Genomic DNA, 17,513 nt, shown 5'->3' on the forward strand with positions numbered 1-17,513 from the left:
TTTTTAGGTCACTCGAAGGAATGAACTAAAAATAAATTTTCAAAAGACTTAGAAGACTTAACGTAGTTTTACACCTCATTATTTTCTTTTAACTCCCACCATCAGGATAGATGGCACTCGGATATACTGAGTGTCTAAAAAGGCAGTACTTTCCATTTCATATATCTAGCAGTTTTATTTTATTTTAAGGGAGTTAGCCAGCGACATTCATTGGTTTTCGTGACCATTTTCTTGATTAGCTTTCTTTCTACTTAAAATACAGCCATGCGGACCAATACCCTTAAAGTAAGTTAACTCTCAGTCCCCAAGAAATTTTGTTCTTTATTATTTTTTATTTTGTTCAAAATTCTTATGAAGGTATATATTTTTCTTATTGATCAAAACAACTTCACAGACCGCAATGGCTAAATATGACAAAACTAAAAAAGGTAGAAGAAAAAAAAACAAACGCTTTTTTTGGCGAACATTCCTTCACATCCGCCAATTTCAAGCTTCTGTTTGGCCATATCATAGAATTGCCAAAGTTTTTAAAATCATTTTATTATTATCCCAACCCAGCCAAGAATGTAGTGTCCCACTTTCCCTTTAGCCCCTTTCAGGCTATTTAATAGAGCTATTATAAAACAATTAAAAACATTATTATTTTTTTCACTTTAGAGAATATACTCTGCTCACCTGCCTTACCCTTCCATATTTAAATTACAATACATTTTTCGTCACTACTTTTTACTCTTAAGCTCATTATACATAATAGTCACCATTCCTTAATGAGTGCCAAACAGGGGCGTTATTCACTATGGGGCAGGAGGGCAACTGTATCCGCCCTCAGACCCCAGTTTGTCCCCCAGATAAAATTTAGTTTCTTCAAAATCTTGTCAAAACTAAGATAAGCCTGCATAATTCAAGCATCCACAGAAACGTGTCAGTTTTTTAGTACATCTTTGCCCTTATGGTATTTTATGGCTCACTTGTCAGTTTTCAGCGTCATTTACAATTGATTTGGGAAACTTGGCTCCAACTCCTCCTTCCCCAGGATTTGACAAAAACACTACTGTTGCCAAATGGCGATTATTTTCGATTTTAGGAATATTTTTTCAGAAATGTATTTTAAAAATTTTGGTTACAATAGGCTTTAATTCGCTTTTTACTAGATTGTAGCTGCTGGTTCAATCATGATACTTACAAACACCCCGCTTTCACTGAAAAAACTACTCAAAAGTTTGAGTAGCCCAGATCTCTTTCGTCATATGAGAGGCTTTACACAGAGCGGCAAATCTTTTTATATTTTATAATGTCCGCTTTTAATTTGTCAAATTTTAATATGTCGAACATTTCAAATATCACATGTACTAAAATGTTAATATGCCAATACTGAGTCTTGATTAAACTTCGCCGAGGTAACGATGCTGGGACAGTTTCAAAAAAACTTTCATTTTAGTTTTATTAATTTTATCCTGTTGTAATTTTTTTCTTCTTATATATTTTTGTATTGCTGAGGACGGCCCTTGGACACAGGGCCGAAATATTCATTTTCATTTGTTTCCGACTGTCTTGAGAAATCCGCTATTGTCCTTCTTGTTTTTGATGTTTATTAATACTGAAAAGGAGCAATATTAGCATTGAAAAGGAGCACTGATGGATACAAAATGAGTACTGGTGGATGCAAGGCCCTAACATATGGAGGGGGAAGGGGGACACCCCCCAAAGTTTTTGGTCACTCTGCCAAAAAAAAGAAGTCGGTAAAGTTGTGGAATTTCGCGCCACGATTTCTCCGATGCGGCTAAAATTCTTTGTTTGGTTCAATAAAGACCACGAAAATACTGAAATTTCATCACAATCAGCGCAATAGCGATGCCTAAGTATAGAGCAATATGAGCACAACGTATTATTATTATTTTATTTTTTTTTTTTTGGTCTTATACCAGGGCACTTAGTATCGAAGAAGTAGTCGTAGAAATGTCGAAAAGGACTAATTCAATTGGAAATTGGAAAGGTGCGGAAATTATGTCTTTGAGGATGACATCCCCCACCCCCAAGAACCCTCAGGGCAAGGATTGTAAGTTATGGCCTGGGGGTACATAAGATTTGTATAGAAAGGACGATCGTACAAACTTCTGAGGGTTCATTTGATTACTAATCAGAAGTTTTAGTGCCGTTTTTGAGAGTCAGAGTGATGGAAGGGTGGATACCCTCCTCACACGCCACGTATTTTCCCAAAATCCACCTGGTACAAGGTGGCTATTTGTTGTCGTAGAAACTTCAAAAGAGGCTCATACAATTGAAAATTGAAAGGGCTAGTGCCCTTTTTAATAGTCAAGAGTGATTGAAGCGCGAGTAACCCCCCTCCCACGCCCATCATTTCCCCAAACACATCCAATCAAAATTTTGAGATAGCCATCTTGTTCAACGTAGTTGAAAGGTCTGGAAATTATATGTTCAACGATGAACCCCCCCCGCTACATCCCTCAGGGCTAGGGTTGTAAGTTATGCCCTCGGGGCGTATATATTCCAATCCATTCCATTGGAAATCGAATGGATTGGGGGCCTTTTTAATAGTCGAAAGTGATTGGAGGGCATCTAAGCCCTCTCCCTCGCCCACCATTTCCCCAAACACATCCAAACAAAATTTTGAGACAGCAAATTTGTGCAACATAATTAAAAGGTCCGAAAATGATGCCTTTGAGGATGACAACCCCCCAGGCTCGTCAGGGCAAGGGTTGTAAGTTATACCCTTAGGGCATTAGGGCATATAAGGTATATATAGAAAGGGTGATCGTATAAAATTCGGAGAGAGCTCATTGGATTGGTGATCAGAGGTTTTATACTCTTTTTAAGATTGAGAGTAATCGGATAGTGGATACCCCTACCCCCACACCTCGTATTTTCCTGAAATGCATCTGATAGAAATTTTAAGATGGCCATTTGTTGTCGTGAAAACTTCAAAAAGAGTTCATTCGATTGGAAACTGAAATGGCTAGTGCCCTTTTTATAATCAAAAGTGTTTGGAGGGCAGATAACACTCGTCTCATTCCCATCATTACGCCAAACATATCCAATTAAAATTTTGATATAGCCATTTTTTCAACGTAATTGAAAGGTTCAGAAACTATGTCTTTCAGGATGGCAATAATCACCCCCCCCCCCCACAACCCTCAGGGCAAGGGTTGCAAGTTAGGCCCTGGGGGCATATACGGTTTCATAGGCAGTGCAATAGCGCTGCCGAAGTAAAGAGCGATATGGGCCCAATGTGACTTTATTTTTTTTTTTTTTTTTTTGGTCTTAGACCAGGAAACTTCATATCGAAGAACTTTCGTAGAAACTTCGACAACGGCTCATTCAATTGGAAATTTTTTAATACTTAAAAGTGGTTGGAGGCAAGTAACCCGCCCTCTCACGCCCACATATCCAATCAAAATTTTGAGGCAGCCTTTTTTTCAACGTAGTTGAAAGATCCGAAAAATATGTATTTGAGGACGACAGACCCCTCGCAGCTCTCAGGGCAAGGGTTGTAAGTTATGCCCTGGGGGCACATAAGGTTTGTTTAGAAAGGACGATCGTATAAACTTCGGAAAGGGCTCATTAAAATTTGTAATTAGAAGTCCTAGTGCCTCTTTTAAGATTCAGTGATCAGAAGGTAGATATACCCCTTCCCCCACGCCTCGTATTTTCCCAAAATGCATATGATACAAATTCTGAGATGGTCATTTGTTGTTGTAGAAACTTCGAAAAAGGTCTACTCGATTGGAAACTGAAGGGGCTAGTGCCCCTTCTAATTGTCAAAAGCTATTGGAGGGCAATTAACCCCCCTCTCACGTCCACCATTTCCCCAAACATATCCAATCAAAATTTTCAGATAGCCATATTGTTCAGAGAAGTTAAAAGGTCCGGAAATTATGTCTTTGAGGATGACAACTCCCCTCCCACAGCCCCCAGGGCAGGTTATTCCCTGGGGCATATAAATTTTTATAGAAATGGTGGTCGTATCAGATTTTCTAATACCTTTTTTAAGATTCAAAGTGATCCCTCCCCCTGCATCATATTTTCCTTAAATACATACGATCTAAATTTTGAGATAGCCATTTGTTAAAAATTCGTCCAAAGATCCTATAATAGAGCCTTTGGGGTGGATAGAATCCCCAAAGCCTGGGGGTAAAGGTTGTAAATTATACCCCAGCGGAATCTAAGGTTTTCATTGAAGGGGTGGTCGTGTGAACATTAGAAGAGGCTCATTTGATTTGAAATGTATAGTTCTAGTCCTCTTTTAAGAGTCAAACATGACGAAGAGCTTTTTTTTCCTCCCTGACATCCTCTTTTCCGAAAACGAATTCAAGTGGGATTTTGAGATAGCCATTTTACTACCAATAGTCCAAAAATCAAATAAAAAAGTCTTTAGGGTGGACACAATTACCCAGAGCTCATGGGCAAGGATTGTAAGTTATGCCCCTCAGCCCTGGGGCATATAAGGTTTTTATGGAACAGGTGCTCGTATAAGCTTTGGATCGGATACAGCTCATTTGATTAGAAATCCGAAGTTTTAGCGCCCTTTTTAAGAGACAAAAATGAGAGGAGGGCAATCAGCCTCCCCCCAAGCCTATTATTCCCAAAAATATATTCGATCGAAATTTTAAGAGATCTATATTATTTAACCTTGTCGAAAGGTCCAGTAATTGTGTCTTCGGGGATGTCAACCTCCCCAAAATCCTCAGGACAAGCGCTGTAAACTAGACAATTCGTTCATTGTTTACACACAGCATATGTTATTGAGAAAGGTATGTATGTTTGAACTTTACTTTCGAAGAAGACGAAGGGCATGTGAGCCATTAAGAGAATGTTGAGGGGAGTATTGAGGTAAATCAAAACACGTTATGTATCCGAGGACTGTCAAAAGGGTGTAACACAGGAATGACAGAGCATATTAATTTTGAGAATTCAGGAAATAATTACAACTACCACCACTATTACTACCAGACTACTCTATTTACAGTATTGAGGGAAAATTCGAGCTAAATCAAAAGACGCTATGTGCATACAAATTGTCAAAATAGTGTATCTCAAGGATTGATTTGAGTATTAAGTTGGAACTTTCAGAGAATGCTTAAAGGGGAAGATCATCTCACCAAAAGGCAATATGTGCACACTACTGCTGATACTACGGTTACTGCTGCATTTACTGCTACTACTACTTCTATTGATACTGCTTATAAGGCTAAGAAGACTGAGAGGAAAATTTGATAACATACAGGTTATCAAAAGGACATATCAGCAATGTCATAGCAACGGATAATTGTATGAAGTTGAAACTTCTTGGACTTGATGAGAGGGATGCTTTACTGATCAAAAGGCAATATATTAATACTATTACAAGTAATATCAATACTACTACTGTGACCGCTATTATAACTATGCCTAAGGACATGAAGGAGAAATTTTGATGGAATTGAGGGGAGGGGTAAGGTGAACCGAATTACAACACGCCACCTATATGCAGGTTGTCAAAAGGGCGAAAAAGCAATATCTTAGGAACAGTTTGGTGTGTGAAGTTGGAACTAACAGGGTCTGTTGTGAGGGATGTTAAACTAACCAATAGAAAATACTTTCATCCTAATGCTACTGCTTCTACTAACACCACTACTACTGTTACTATTATTACTACTTATATTACTACTACTGCCACTAAAGTTCAGGCTACTACTATTAATTATACTGCTGCTACTACTACTATTAAAACCAAGGGTATTAAGGTGAAAATTTTGGGATATAAAGAAACTAAATGGAAGTAATTCGAAACATACTATGCCCACACAGGTTGTCTAGCGGATGCATCAGAAATTCTTTAAGAAAGATTAATGGTATCAAGCTGAAACTTTCAGCGTGTGTTGAAGGGGATGATGAAGAAACCAAAGGTACTATGCGCATACTGCAACTAATGCTGCTACAACTATTGCTGCTGTGCAATCTAAAGGCATTAAGGTGAAGCTTTTAAGGAGTATTTTAAGGCGGACGTTGAACTAATTCCAAACAAACATACGGACTTTCAAAAAGGCGATAAAGAAATATCTGAAGAACAAATTATATTATTAAGTTAGACCTTTAAGGGTAAGTTTTGGGGGATTTTGAACTAGCCAGAAGGCACTGTGTGTATACTTTTAATACTACAACTACAGTTAGGCTACTGTAACTAATGACGCTGAGGGTGTTAAGATGAAACTTTTAGGGATGTTTAGGAGGAGTTCCAATCAGAAGAAGAAACTGTGTACGTGCAGGTTTTCAAAAAGGCATACAAGCAATATCATAGGCAGCATCACTCTATAATAACTAGGAATATCATTTAAATTTTTAAAGCAGTTAATTCGGTTCAAAATTAGAAGTTCTGGTGCCCTTTTTAAGAGTAAACAGGGACTGAAAAGAAGCACCCCTGCTCTCAAGCCCATTCACTTTCCAAATGTATCCATTCAAAATTTTGAGACAGCCATTTTGTTCAGCATAGTAGAAAGATCCAGCAAATATGTCTTAAAGGAAATTGGGTATGCCAACCGACCACAATCATGCGATTGACCCATTATGCTTTAAAACTAAATTTTGCTTTAAAGTAAATTAAAAGGTATTGCGTTTATGGTTGCCAAGAAGACACCTCAGCAATATATCGAGAACGACTGGGAGTATTAAGTTAAAACTTTTGGGGCTAATAATATTACTACTTCCGCTCTTACAACTTTAAATAAATAAAAAGATTGCAAGTTTATTCAGTTTGTCAAAAAACATAGATAGAATCTTTTGTGAACGATATTGTTTTACTTTTGTTAATTCAAATTCAGGAGTTACAAAATTAAATTAAAAAAAAAATACTGTTTGTGCCAGGATTAAAAACTGTTGGAAAAGTTTCTCCAACATTCCAATAGCAACCCAAACTATAGATTCTTATAGAAAAACTGAAAAGATATAATTTTTTTTTCATGAAAAAGACTATGTCAGTAAAAAACGAACAGAAATTAATTTAAAAAACTTTTTTCACAGAATAAGTTTTTCAAAGAAAAGTAAAGAGTTCCATTAAGCCGAAAATGAGCGGAAATAAAGTCAAATAATCTTCTAAGCGTAGAACTACCACAAGTCACTATCAAATCAATGAAACTCAAAACGAATAGAAATTACAATAAATAGCAGAGTCAAACCCAAAACGAGCAAAAATTAACATTAGTACGGCTGATAACCCCCATGCCTTTTCAAACCCAAAACATAATTTGTGCTTTACTGAAAACCTAATACGCTTTAAATGTTTTTAATCTATTTACTTTCATAAATAAGAAATTATCAATACTTTAAGAAATAAATACCAGTTCATGTCAATTAAACTAACAATCCACGGTCATTTGTTTTTTGTTTTGTTTTTTTTCAATGTTTCTCTGTTCAAATAGGATCCTACTTTTTTATTTTGTGGTATTTTGTCCCTCGGTAGCTTATTATGAGTTTATTTTCTGCCTTCTTTAGTGTATTTTTATTTATCTAAAGTGATTGAGTATATTGGCTATTTTTGTGTCCGCATTTCATCTTACAATGGATATGTTCCATTTCTTTCTCTTCTTTTTATTTATTTCCAAGCAGTTTCTTTTTCTTTCATCATTATTTTCGAGTTCTCGCTGGTTCAGTTGTTTTTCACCCTTAAGACTCAGACAGTGTGCATTTTGCCAAAGTTTCTGCTGGTTCTGATCATTATTCTGATTTTTTTTTTTTTTTATTAGATGATAATTGTATTGGGGGTAGACCGAAAGACCTAAAGTCTAACCCTTTCGATTTGTCCATATTCAGGGGCCAGGATAAATTTTGTTGAAAATCTAATAAATGACGGTGGATTAGTTAGTTTTCCAAAATGTAAATATAAATTACCTTCCAAAGTTACTGATCCTCCTAGTGCCGTTGTGGTGAGAGCAGGATTTTTAAATTGGTACAGGTTTTTTTAGTTCTCAGGATAATCTTGTTGATGCAGTTCATAAACTATCGTGTCATCTCGTTGGATTCTGTGAGACTTTTCTTATAGACCTGACCCCTCATGTTATTTTTCCTGGATATCAGTTTACTTTTAAAAACCGATTGACAAGGCGCCAAGGTGGCTTAGGAGTATTAGTAATAGAAGATACCTATTTTCGACGCCTTGCAAATCTGGAAGGTTCTCATGAGGAAATGTTTTCTAAAGTAATGGTGACTGAAGTTGGTCTTGGAAAAAAAATTGTTTTTTGCGTAGTACACCGGCCGGCTTCTCCTCCAGCCAAGTTATTCCTCTGTAAATTCTATATTTTTTTTGCATCAACCTCATTTTCATCAAGTCATTCCTCTCTAAATTCTATGATTTTTTTTGTGCATCAACTTCATTTTCATTAAGTCATTCCTCTCTAAATTCCATGATTTTTTTTTGCATCAACCTCATTTCATCAAGTTATTCCTCTCTAAATTCTAGGACTTTTTTGCATCAACCTCATTTTCATCTAGTCATTCCTCTCTAAATCCCATAACTTTTTGCATCAACCTCATTTCCATCAAATCATTCCTCTCTAAATTCAATGTTTTTTTGCATCAACCTCATTTCCAATATAAAGATGTTATCCTTTCGAGAGATTTCAATATTGACCTTCTAAAAGCTTCGAATTAATTCTCTGTCGATTTACTGTTTTCTTGTTTTTCTGCTAATCTGCTTCCTACTTGCCTGATACTTACGAGAATTTCACCTAGTTCTGCTTCTCTCATTGATAATATGTTTTCATCTTTACCAGTTCAAGCAAATTTTACTGTTTTAGTAATATATCACATTATTTTATGCTAATTTCAGATTTGGTTTTTACTTATAAAATACCGCAGGTCAGTAAGTAACGTCAATTACTGTTAATAAATAAAATAACATCAGCTGAATGAAAGCCTTAATCTGTTGGATTTGCAGGATGTTACATCCACCAAGGATACAGGTATGCAGCTGATGCTTTTCTAAAAAAGCATCTAAAAATTTAAATTTTCTAAAAATTTAAATACTGCCTTGATTCTAGTTGCCCATTTACTAAGAATAAAATTTGCAGAGAAAAATTTCATATAAGGCCGTGGATAACTTCTGGAATTCTAATATCAGTAACGAAGAAAACAAGAGCTAAGAGTTCATATGGCACTTGTGACGAGGTTGGAAGAGCCAAGAGCTCATATGGTATGAGCTCTAGCAAAATTCTAAGAATCAATAGATTGCTTTAAAGAAAAATCAGAGGCTTAATGCCGGTCGAGATGTAAAATAAGAGCTCTGAGTCACGAGGTAATTCTAAATATTAAAATTTATTAAGATCCGATCACCCACTCGTAAGTTAAAAATACCTCAATTTTTCTAATTTTTCCTCTCCCTTCAGCCCCCTAGATGGTTGAATCGGGAAAAACGACTATCAAGTCAATTTGTGCAGCTGCCTGACAAGCCTACCAATTTTCATCGTCCTAGCACGTCCAGAAGCACAAAACTCGCCAAAGCACAGAACCCCACCACCTAACTATACCAAAGAGAGCGGATCCAGTCCGGTTACGTCAATCACGTATCTACGACATTTATAAGCATTTTCCAAGATTTCCGGTGTCCCCCTCCAACTACCCCCAATGTCAAATGATACGGTCGTGATTTGAAATAAGAGCTCTGAGACACGAGTTCCTTCTAAATAACAAATTTCATTAAGATCCGGTCACCCGTTCTTAAGTTAAAAATACATCAATTTTTCTGATTTTTCCAAATTAACAACCCCCAGCTCCCACAAAGAGAACGGATCCGTACATATTATGTCAATCTCGTATCTATAACTTGTGCTTCTTCTTCCCATCAAGTGTCATCCCGATCTCTCCACTCAAGGGTTTTCCAAGATTTTTGTTTCCCCCATTCAACCTTCTATGTACCCGGATCCGATTCGAATTGAAAATGGAGCATCTGAGACATAAGATTCTTTTATATATCAATTCATTAAGTTCTGATCACCCGTTCGTAAGTTACGAATACTTCATTTTTCCTAATTTTTTCCGAATTACTCCCCCCCCCCTCAAACTCCACCAAAGAGAGCGGATCCGGTCCGGTTATGTCAGTCACCAATCTTAGACTTGTGCTCATTCTTTCCACCATGTTTCATCCTGATCTCTCCGCTTTAAGCGTTTTCCAAAATTTCCTCCCCCCCCCTAATGACACAGGAACCGTTCGGGATTTAAAATAAGCGATCTGAGTTTCGAGGTCCTTCTAAATATGAAATTTCATTAAGATACGATCACTCTTTCGTAAGTCAAAAATACCTCATTTTTTCTTATTTTTAAAAGTAACCCTCCCCCCAACTTCCTCAAAGCAAGCAGATCCGTTCCGATTATGTCAATCTCGTATCCAGGACTTGTGCTTATTTTTCCCACCAAGTTTCATCCCGATCCCTCCACTCTAAGCATTTTCCAAGATTTTAGGTTCTCCCCACCCCAACTTCCCCTTCACTGGATCCGGTCGGGATTTAAGATAAGAGCTCTGAGATACAATATCCTTCTAAACATCAAATTTCATTAAGATCTGATCACTCTTTCGTAAGTTAAAAATACCTCATTAAAAAAAAAAAAATTAAGAATTAACCCTCCTCCCCAAACTTTCCCAAAGAGAGCGGATCCGTTCCGGTTATTTCAATCACGTATCTAAGACTTATGATTATTTTTACCACCAAGTTTTAAACCGATCCCACAACTCTAAGCGTTTTCCGAGATTTTATGTTCCTCCCTCAATTCCCCCCAATGTCATCGGATCCAGTCGGAATTTAAAATAAGAGCTCTGAGACACGATATTCTCTCAAACTTCAAATTTCATTAAGATCCGATTACTCCTTCTTAAGTTAAAAATACCTCATTTTTTCTAATTTTCAGAATTAACCCCCCCCCCCAACTCCCCCAAATAGAGCAGATCCGTTCCGGTTATGTCGATTACGTATCTAGGACTTCTGCTTATTTTCCCACCAAGTTTCATCCCGATCCCTCCATTCTAAGCGTTTTCCAAGATTTTAGGTTCCCCCCCACCCTATGTCACCGGATCTGGTCGGGATTTAAAATAAGAGCTCTGAGACACGATATCCTTCCAAACATCAAATTTCATTAAGATCCCATCACCCGTTCATAAGTTAAAATACTTCATTTTTTCTATTTTTTCCGAATTAACCGACCCCCCTCCTCCTCAGATGGTCAAATTGCGAAAACGACTATTTCTAATTTCCTCTGGTCGGTCCCGATACGCCTGCCAAATTTCATCGTCCTAGCTTACCTGGAAGTGCCTAAAGTAGCAAAACCGGGACAGACAGACCGACAGAATTTGCGATCGCTATATGTCACTTGGTTAATACCAAGTACCATAAAAAACCCGTTATTTAAAAAGCAGTTAAAGAATCAAACTGATTATTATATAATTTTTTTTTTCAAAATTAAATTAACCACATGATACGACTGCCGAAACAAAGGTATTATAAAGAGTCTTTTGAAGAAGCTCGCAAACGTGGTCTTTAATAAATTCTTCTATAAAAATTGAGATAAATTCTAAATTCCATGAAGTTATTAGTTTAGAGGATGTACTAATTAGTAGATGTACTATTAGTAGAGACTACTAATAAATCGGAGGAAGTGGTAGATATTTTGAGTACTTATTTTTCTAACATAGAAGAGAAAATTGCTTTCTCAGTAAGGAACCATTTTGATTCACGCAGTAATAAACATTTTTCTTCGTACTTTCTATCCCGTCGAAGTAATTAAGTTTTTCTTAGGCCTATCTCTAATTTTGAAATAACAAAAATAGTTTGTGATCTAAATCTAGGTAGTTCAGCCGGAACAGATGGCTCTAGTTCCAAAACTGTTAAAGAAATATTTTCTGTAGTAATTTTACCATTATAGCATATAATTAATGTTTCATTTAAAAATGGAGTTTTCCCAGCCGCTTTTAAATAAGCGAGGATAAGTTCGCTTCACAAAAATGACGCTCCTGAAAAGCAATCCAACTACCGTCTTATTTCTATTTTGTTAGCATTTTAAAAAATATTTGAGATAGCAATTACAACAGGTTTTATGACTTTCTTAATCGTTTAATTTCTTTGCAAATTTTCAATTCGGTTGCAGGTCTGGACACAATACTGAACATGCTATCCTTGCTCTCAACCAATGTATTCATGAATGCTTAGATAGAGGTGAAATTCCAGCAACAATATATTTGGATTTCAAAAAAGTATTCGATACAATATCCCATTGTATTTTTTTTGAATTGGATAATTGTGGTGTGCGCGGACCGGCGTAGGATTTAGTTAAATCTTATCTGGATAAGAGAAAGCCAAAAATAGATGGAGGCAATTTCCTCTCTCCACCTGTTTCTCAGTCTTCGAAGGTTGGGGTACCTCATGACTCTGTCCTAGGTCTCCTGCTTTTTCTAATTTACATAAATGGTCTTCACAACGCTTTGGCAATCCCATGTCTCAACACACATTTTGATCATGATAAGGAAATTTCGCTTTCTGGGAAGAATGACGAGGAGTTGGCTGCGAAACTGGATACTGCATTTTCTAATGTTCTCAATTGGTGTTCATTAAATTTTATTGCTTTATATCGAAAAATATTTCATAACTTACGGCAGAAAGTCAAATATTTGCCCTCGCATTACCCGAGTTGCTTCTTCAAAATATCTATTATCAACATCTTGGATGGAAACGATAAAGTACCTTGGACTTGTGATTAACAAAAGCTTATCGTTTAAGACACACAATCAAAAACTAAGCTTAAAGATTTCGCGTTGTCTTGGTTTAATGCAAAGGTTGAAGCATTATTTGCCCTACTCTGCTTTACCAAACATTTATTTTGCTCTGATTCAGTCTAATATTAATTATGGTTCTCTAGTATACTTACCTACATTTAAAAGCCATATTAAACAAATACAGAATTTTACAAAATCATATCCTAAGAACCCTGAAACTTTTTATTCCATCAGCTAGTTCACTTCCAAATAAGTCTGCTATAAAATCTTTATACACTTATCTTGATATGCTTCCAGTTTCGCAACAATTTACTTTTAGAGGAATTCTTTTCAAATCTAATTCTGACATTAAGAAATTGCCACCATATTACTAGACTAAAAGTTTTTCCTCACAATCACAATATTTACATAATTATAACACTCAGCAAAAAAGAGTATCTACATTGACAAGTATAGTGCTGAGAAATCTAAATTTGCTCTGTTTGTGTCGATAGCCTCACAAGGATCTTATTGATAAATTTACTTCCATCCAATTAACAAAAAGGGTTCAAAATTATCTTTATCTTAGTGTCTATTTAATAATATAAAGTTATTTGCACGGTTTGTTCTCTGATTGAATGTTTGCATTTATTTATGAATCCTGGGCTAGCTGCAACTTTCATATTACTGTTGTGTTATTGTATCTTCTATCTATTCTATCTTAGTCTAGGCCTAGTTTTTTAGCTTGTTTCCCCATGGGCCAATGTCAAATATAAACATATTTATGTGAATAATAAAATGACTGAACTTGAAAGAAACGGATAGTTTCTTTCTTAAAGTTACGCCTCATTTCTTATATAACAGATGATGTCTGTAGCTGGTTTTCAAATGAAACTTGGCTTCAGCGGTATTTCTTACCTGGACTATTTGATTGACTCCAGTCCCCGTTTGAAGTTGAACAATTTGAGGCTGACCAGAAGAGCCTCCAGTCGAAACAGATGGTATAATTGTTTGTCCTGTCTGAAAAAAAACCTCGTGTTAATCAATATCAAAATTGCCGACCAGTGCCACTGTTGCCAGAAAATGAAGTTAGAAAAATTACAAAAAAAGAAAATTTCAGAAAATGTCCATAGGTCACCTTGCCTATGAAAATTCAGGCTTGGAGATACGATTTTAAATCAATAATTTCGACTTGATCTGTGCCACGCCATCCTCAGGTTGGTTGATTTTAGAAATTTTCAAATTTTACACGCCCGAGGATGGTGTGGCACAGGTCCAGTCAAAACCATATTTTTACAGCCTGAATTTCCATAGCTAAGATGAGGTAATACCATTGTTATTGGATTGGATAATCAAGTCCGCTTTAGACAGCACCAACTTCAGGATGATATTTGGGATGCCAATGCAATAAATATTTGAAACTAGGATCAAAATATTGCTAGTTTTTTTATATGGCAGTTGGTATTAAGCAAGTGACATATAGCGATCGCAAATTCTGTCGGTCGGTCAGTCTATCTGTTCCGGTTTTGCTAGTTTAGGCACTTCCAGATCAGCTAGGACGACGAAATTCGGCAGGCGTATCAGGGACCAGACCAGATTAAATTAGAAATAGTAGTATCCCCGATTTAACCGTATGGGGGGGGGGGTGTGATAGGACGGTTAATTCGGAAAAATTAGAAAAAATGAGGTATTTTTATCTTACAACCGGGTGATCGGGTCTTAATGAAAATTTGATATTTAGAAGGATATCGTGTCTCGAAGCTGTTATTTAAATCCCGACCGGATCCGGTGACGTTGGGGGAGCTGGGGGGATCCAATGCTTTGGCGAGTTTGGTGCTTCTGGACGTGCTAGGACGATGAAAATTGGTAGGCATGTGAGGGACCTGCACAAATTGACTTGATAAAGTCGGAAGAGGAAAAATTAGAAAAAAGAGATATTTTAACTTACGAGTGGGTGATCGGATTTTAATAAATTTTGATATTTAGAAGGATTTCGTGTCTCAGAGCTCTTATTTTAAATCCCGACTGGCATTAAGCCTCTGATTTTCCTTTTAAAACAATCCATTGATTTTTAGAATTTTGCTAGAGCTCATACCATATGAGCTATTGGCTCTTCCTGCCTCGTCACAAGTGCCATATGAGCTCTTAGCTCTTGTTTCTTCATGCAGTGGGATAGCCAAGAGTGTCAAAAGTATTGAAGTCTCCAAAGCCTTACCAAAAGTAACAATCTAAAAACTTTTAATTTCACAACAAGTTTATTTAATGCTTTAAATATTTGGTATAATTAAGTTCTTTGCTCTTAAAGGTCATAATATAGTATTAGGTGAATGACTGCTTAACTCCAGTTCCTTCTATCATAGCCCATTTAACAATGTTTGTTTTGAATGTCTTCACATAAAAGGGATAGTAGTAAAAATTGGGAAAGGGTTCATTCAATTGCCAGCCCTGACCTCCAATGAGCATAATGGGGGACAAAATCGATCGTAAAGTATCCTGGCACCCATTCAACACGTCATTCCCCCCCCCCATCACGCCACTGCAATACCACATGGCATCACATCAAAATTTCAAGAAAGCCAGTCCAGCTCGCCTGTTTACGACACAGTGTACACTTCGTTTCTGGTCTTCTTTGACCGTCTTAGGATTCATTGGTGATATCATAGGGTAAACAATTAATAGCCTCCAACCCCATTCAGTAAAAAGCAAGCAATCCGTTGCGATCCCCCTTCAGTCAATAGTGCCAAAAGTTAGGCCTCTTGACGCGTGACTCATCCAACTATCCCAATCCCCAAACTTGCAAATGCAACCATGTTGCATCTCCTTTAACTAAAGATCATTCAAGAACCCTTTGGTTAATAGATGTACCTTCTATCTCCAACCTCCTTGGTCTGCCTCCAATCCCCTTTGCAAAATAGGCCTACTCTGTACGCTTGGTGTCCAATCCCCTCGGTGAACAGAGTGTGCGCTCTGTCTCCAACCCTCTCCCTCATTTGTAAACAGTACATTCCATCTCAGACTCCCTTTGGTCAACTGTGCATAGGTGTCCCTTTTTTATACCTATTGTCCTCATTAATGATTACATACAAATAACATTTTAATTCTATGATCTTTACTTTCAACCGTCACTAGATAAGCTTACCAACATACGTTAGCAGCTTAGGCCAAACCAAGTGGATAGCCCATTTAACATGATCGAACCGCACAAATGGAAGAGTTGGTGGAGTTAATTAGACTACGCAATCTCCACCATTCCAATAATTTCTATCTCCAGACCACAACAAGCCATTGGGCTTACTGTATCTTGGTTTCATAAATAGATAAATAAATTGAAAAAAAACGTTAAGTAACCAGTGAAAGCATCTCCTAATATAGGAAAAGCTGTTTATCAAGTCAATTTCAATCAACTAAATAAAATCTTTTATCTCGAGCAAATTCATTTTCATTCTACTTTGTCACTTCAACCGCTTAGCTTTCACATTAATTAATCTAGCTAGCACCTAATCTGTCTTCAAGGAACGGAAGATGTGAGGAAAAGCGGATGAAACTGAATCACTAGCAATTACTATTCACAGAGACATCCACGTTGAATTGCAGAGGAACTACTAATGGAACAAAATAAATATTGTAGATCTGCAGCAAAAAGGTGATGAAACCCGTGCCCTTCTTGGGGCTAACAGGCTGACAGAAGGGCAGTAGTTGAAATAGCATCATCAAGGATACGCTCATTTGTTTTGAAGGATTTTAAACTTTAGCAGAGGCAGAATTATTCACACAACAAAAATTTTCTTGGACTATTTCTTAAAATAAGGGAAAATTTGGATCATGAAGAATTTTTGGTATTGAAATCCAGACCCTTTAATAGCTTAAATATCAATTTATACAATCCATGGAAGTTTAGGAATTCCCTAAATATGGGGGTTCCAGGTCCCCCTTGCCTCTTCCTTAGGTAAGAATTCAAGGCCCCTTGGCAGATTCGGTCTTAGGGGGGAGGGGGCATTTACCCTGGGCGTTGGAATTTTAGGGGCAAAATATTTCAAAAAAAATCTAACGGTTATAATCATTTTGTAACTTAAATTTGTTTTTATTTTTATTATAATAAAGCACACGGCGCAGTTAATAAATGAAAGTAATTAATAAATTATTAATTAATTAAGAAAATAAATTAAACAATAGACAATAATCAAATAATAACAATTAAATGATTTAATAAATAAATTAAAAATAGATTATTAATTAAACAATAAATTGTAAATAATGTCATTAACAAATTAAAATTTTGTTAAAATTTGGCCCATAATTTGTGGGAGAAAGGCTCAAGGGTGATAATCTTGTGCCTTGTCCAGGGCACAAGAGAGGCCAGAACCACCACTGTCACTTGGCCCGCTTAACCCTCCCTAGAAGTTCCAACATCATGCCTAAAGGAGTTCCTGGAATAAAGAGATAAGCCCTATAATTTTGATAAGCTGAAAAAAAGTCCCATTATAGTTCAAATTCGTCTTGGTATATCGGAGAATTTGCTAAGGTTTTTATTTTAGATAAGGAATATTTCTATTTAAAGGTTTTCTAGGGAACAATTTTGAGAGTTTCTAGCAATTCGGAAAAAAAAACAAATTTGTGGATCTGTCTCGAAACCCATTATTTGGCGGGCCCATGCCCCAACTAAAACAAAATTTTCATTCGTTTTTGATCATTGCTTTCGGGAAAACTAAATTTTCTTTTAAATATTGTTCTTGTGCATTTAAATGACCCAAGGAATTAAGGATATAAGGATACAACAATGACAATG

General features: G+C 36.5%; 2 protein-coding genes across 2 annotated transcripts in view; one reads left to right on the top strand and one right to left on the bottom strand.

Moving 5' to 3' along the window:
• Positions 1-17,513, top strand: part of LOC136035992 (cardioacceleratory peptide receptor-like) — a 473,226-nt gene that overhangs the window by 275,072 nt on the left and 180,641 nt on the right. The window lies entirely within an intron of this gene.
• LOC136035993 (nuclear transcription factor Y subunit gamma-like) overlaps positions 1-17,513 on the bottom strand; it is a 105,668-nt gene that overhangs the window by 53,330 nt on the left and 34,825 nt on the right. Inside the window, exon 5 of the mRNA XM_065717910.1 lies at positions 13,646-13,747. Coding sequence (XP_065573982.1) covers positions 13,646-13,747 — 102 coding nt within the window. The remainder of the gene's footprint in view (positions 1-13,645; positions 13,748-17,513) is intronic.

Source organism: Artemia franciscana, chromosome 15, assembly GCF_032884065.1.
Source record: "Artemia franciscana chromosome 15, ASM3288406v1, whole genome shotgun sequence".
In the NCBI taxonomy this organism is placed as follows: Eukaryota; Metazoa; Arthropoda; class Branchiopoda; order Anostraca; family Artemiidae; genus Artemia; species Artemia franciscana.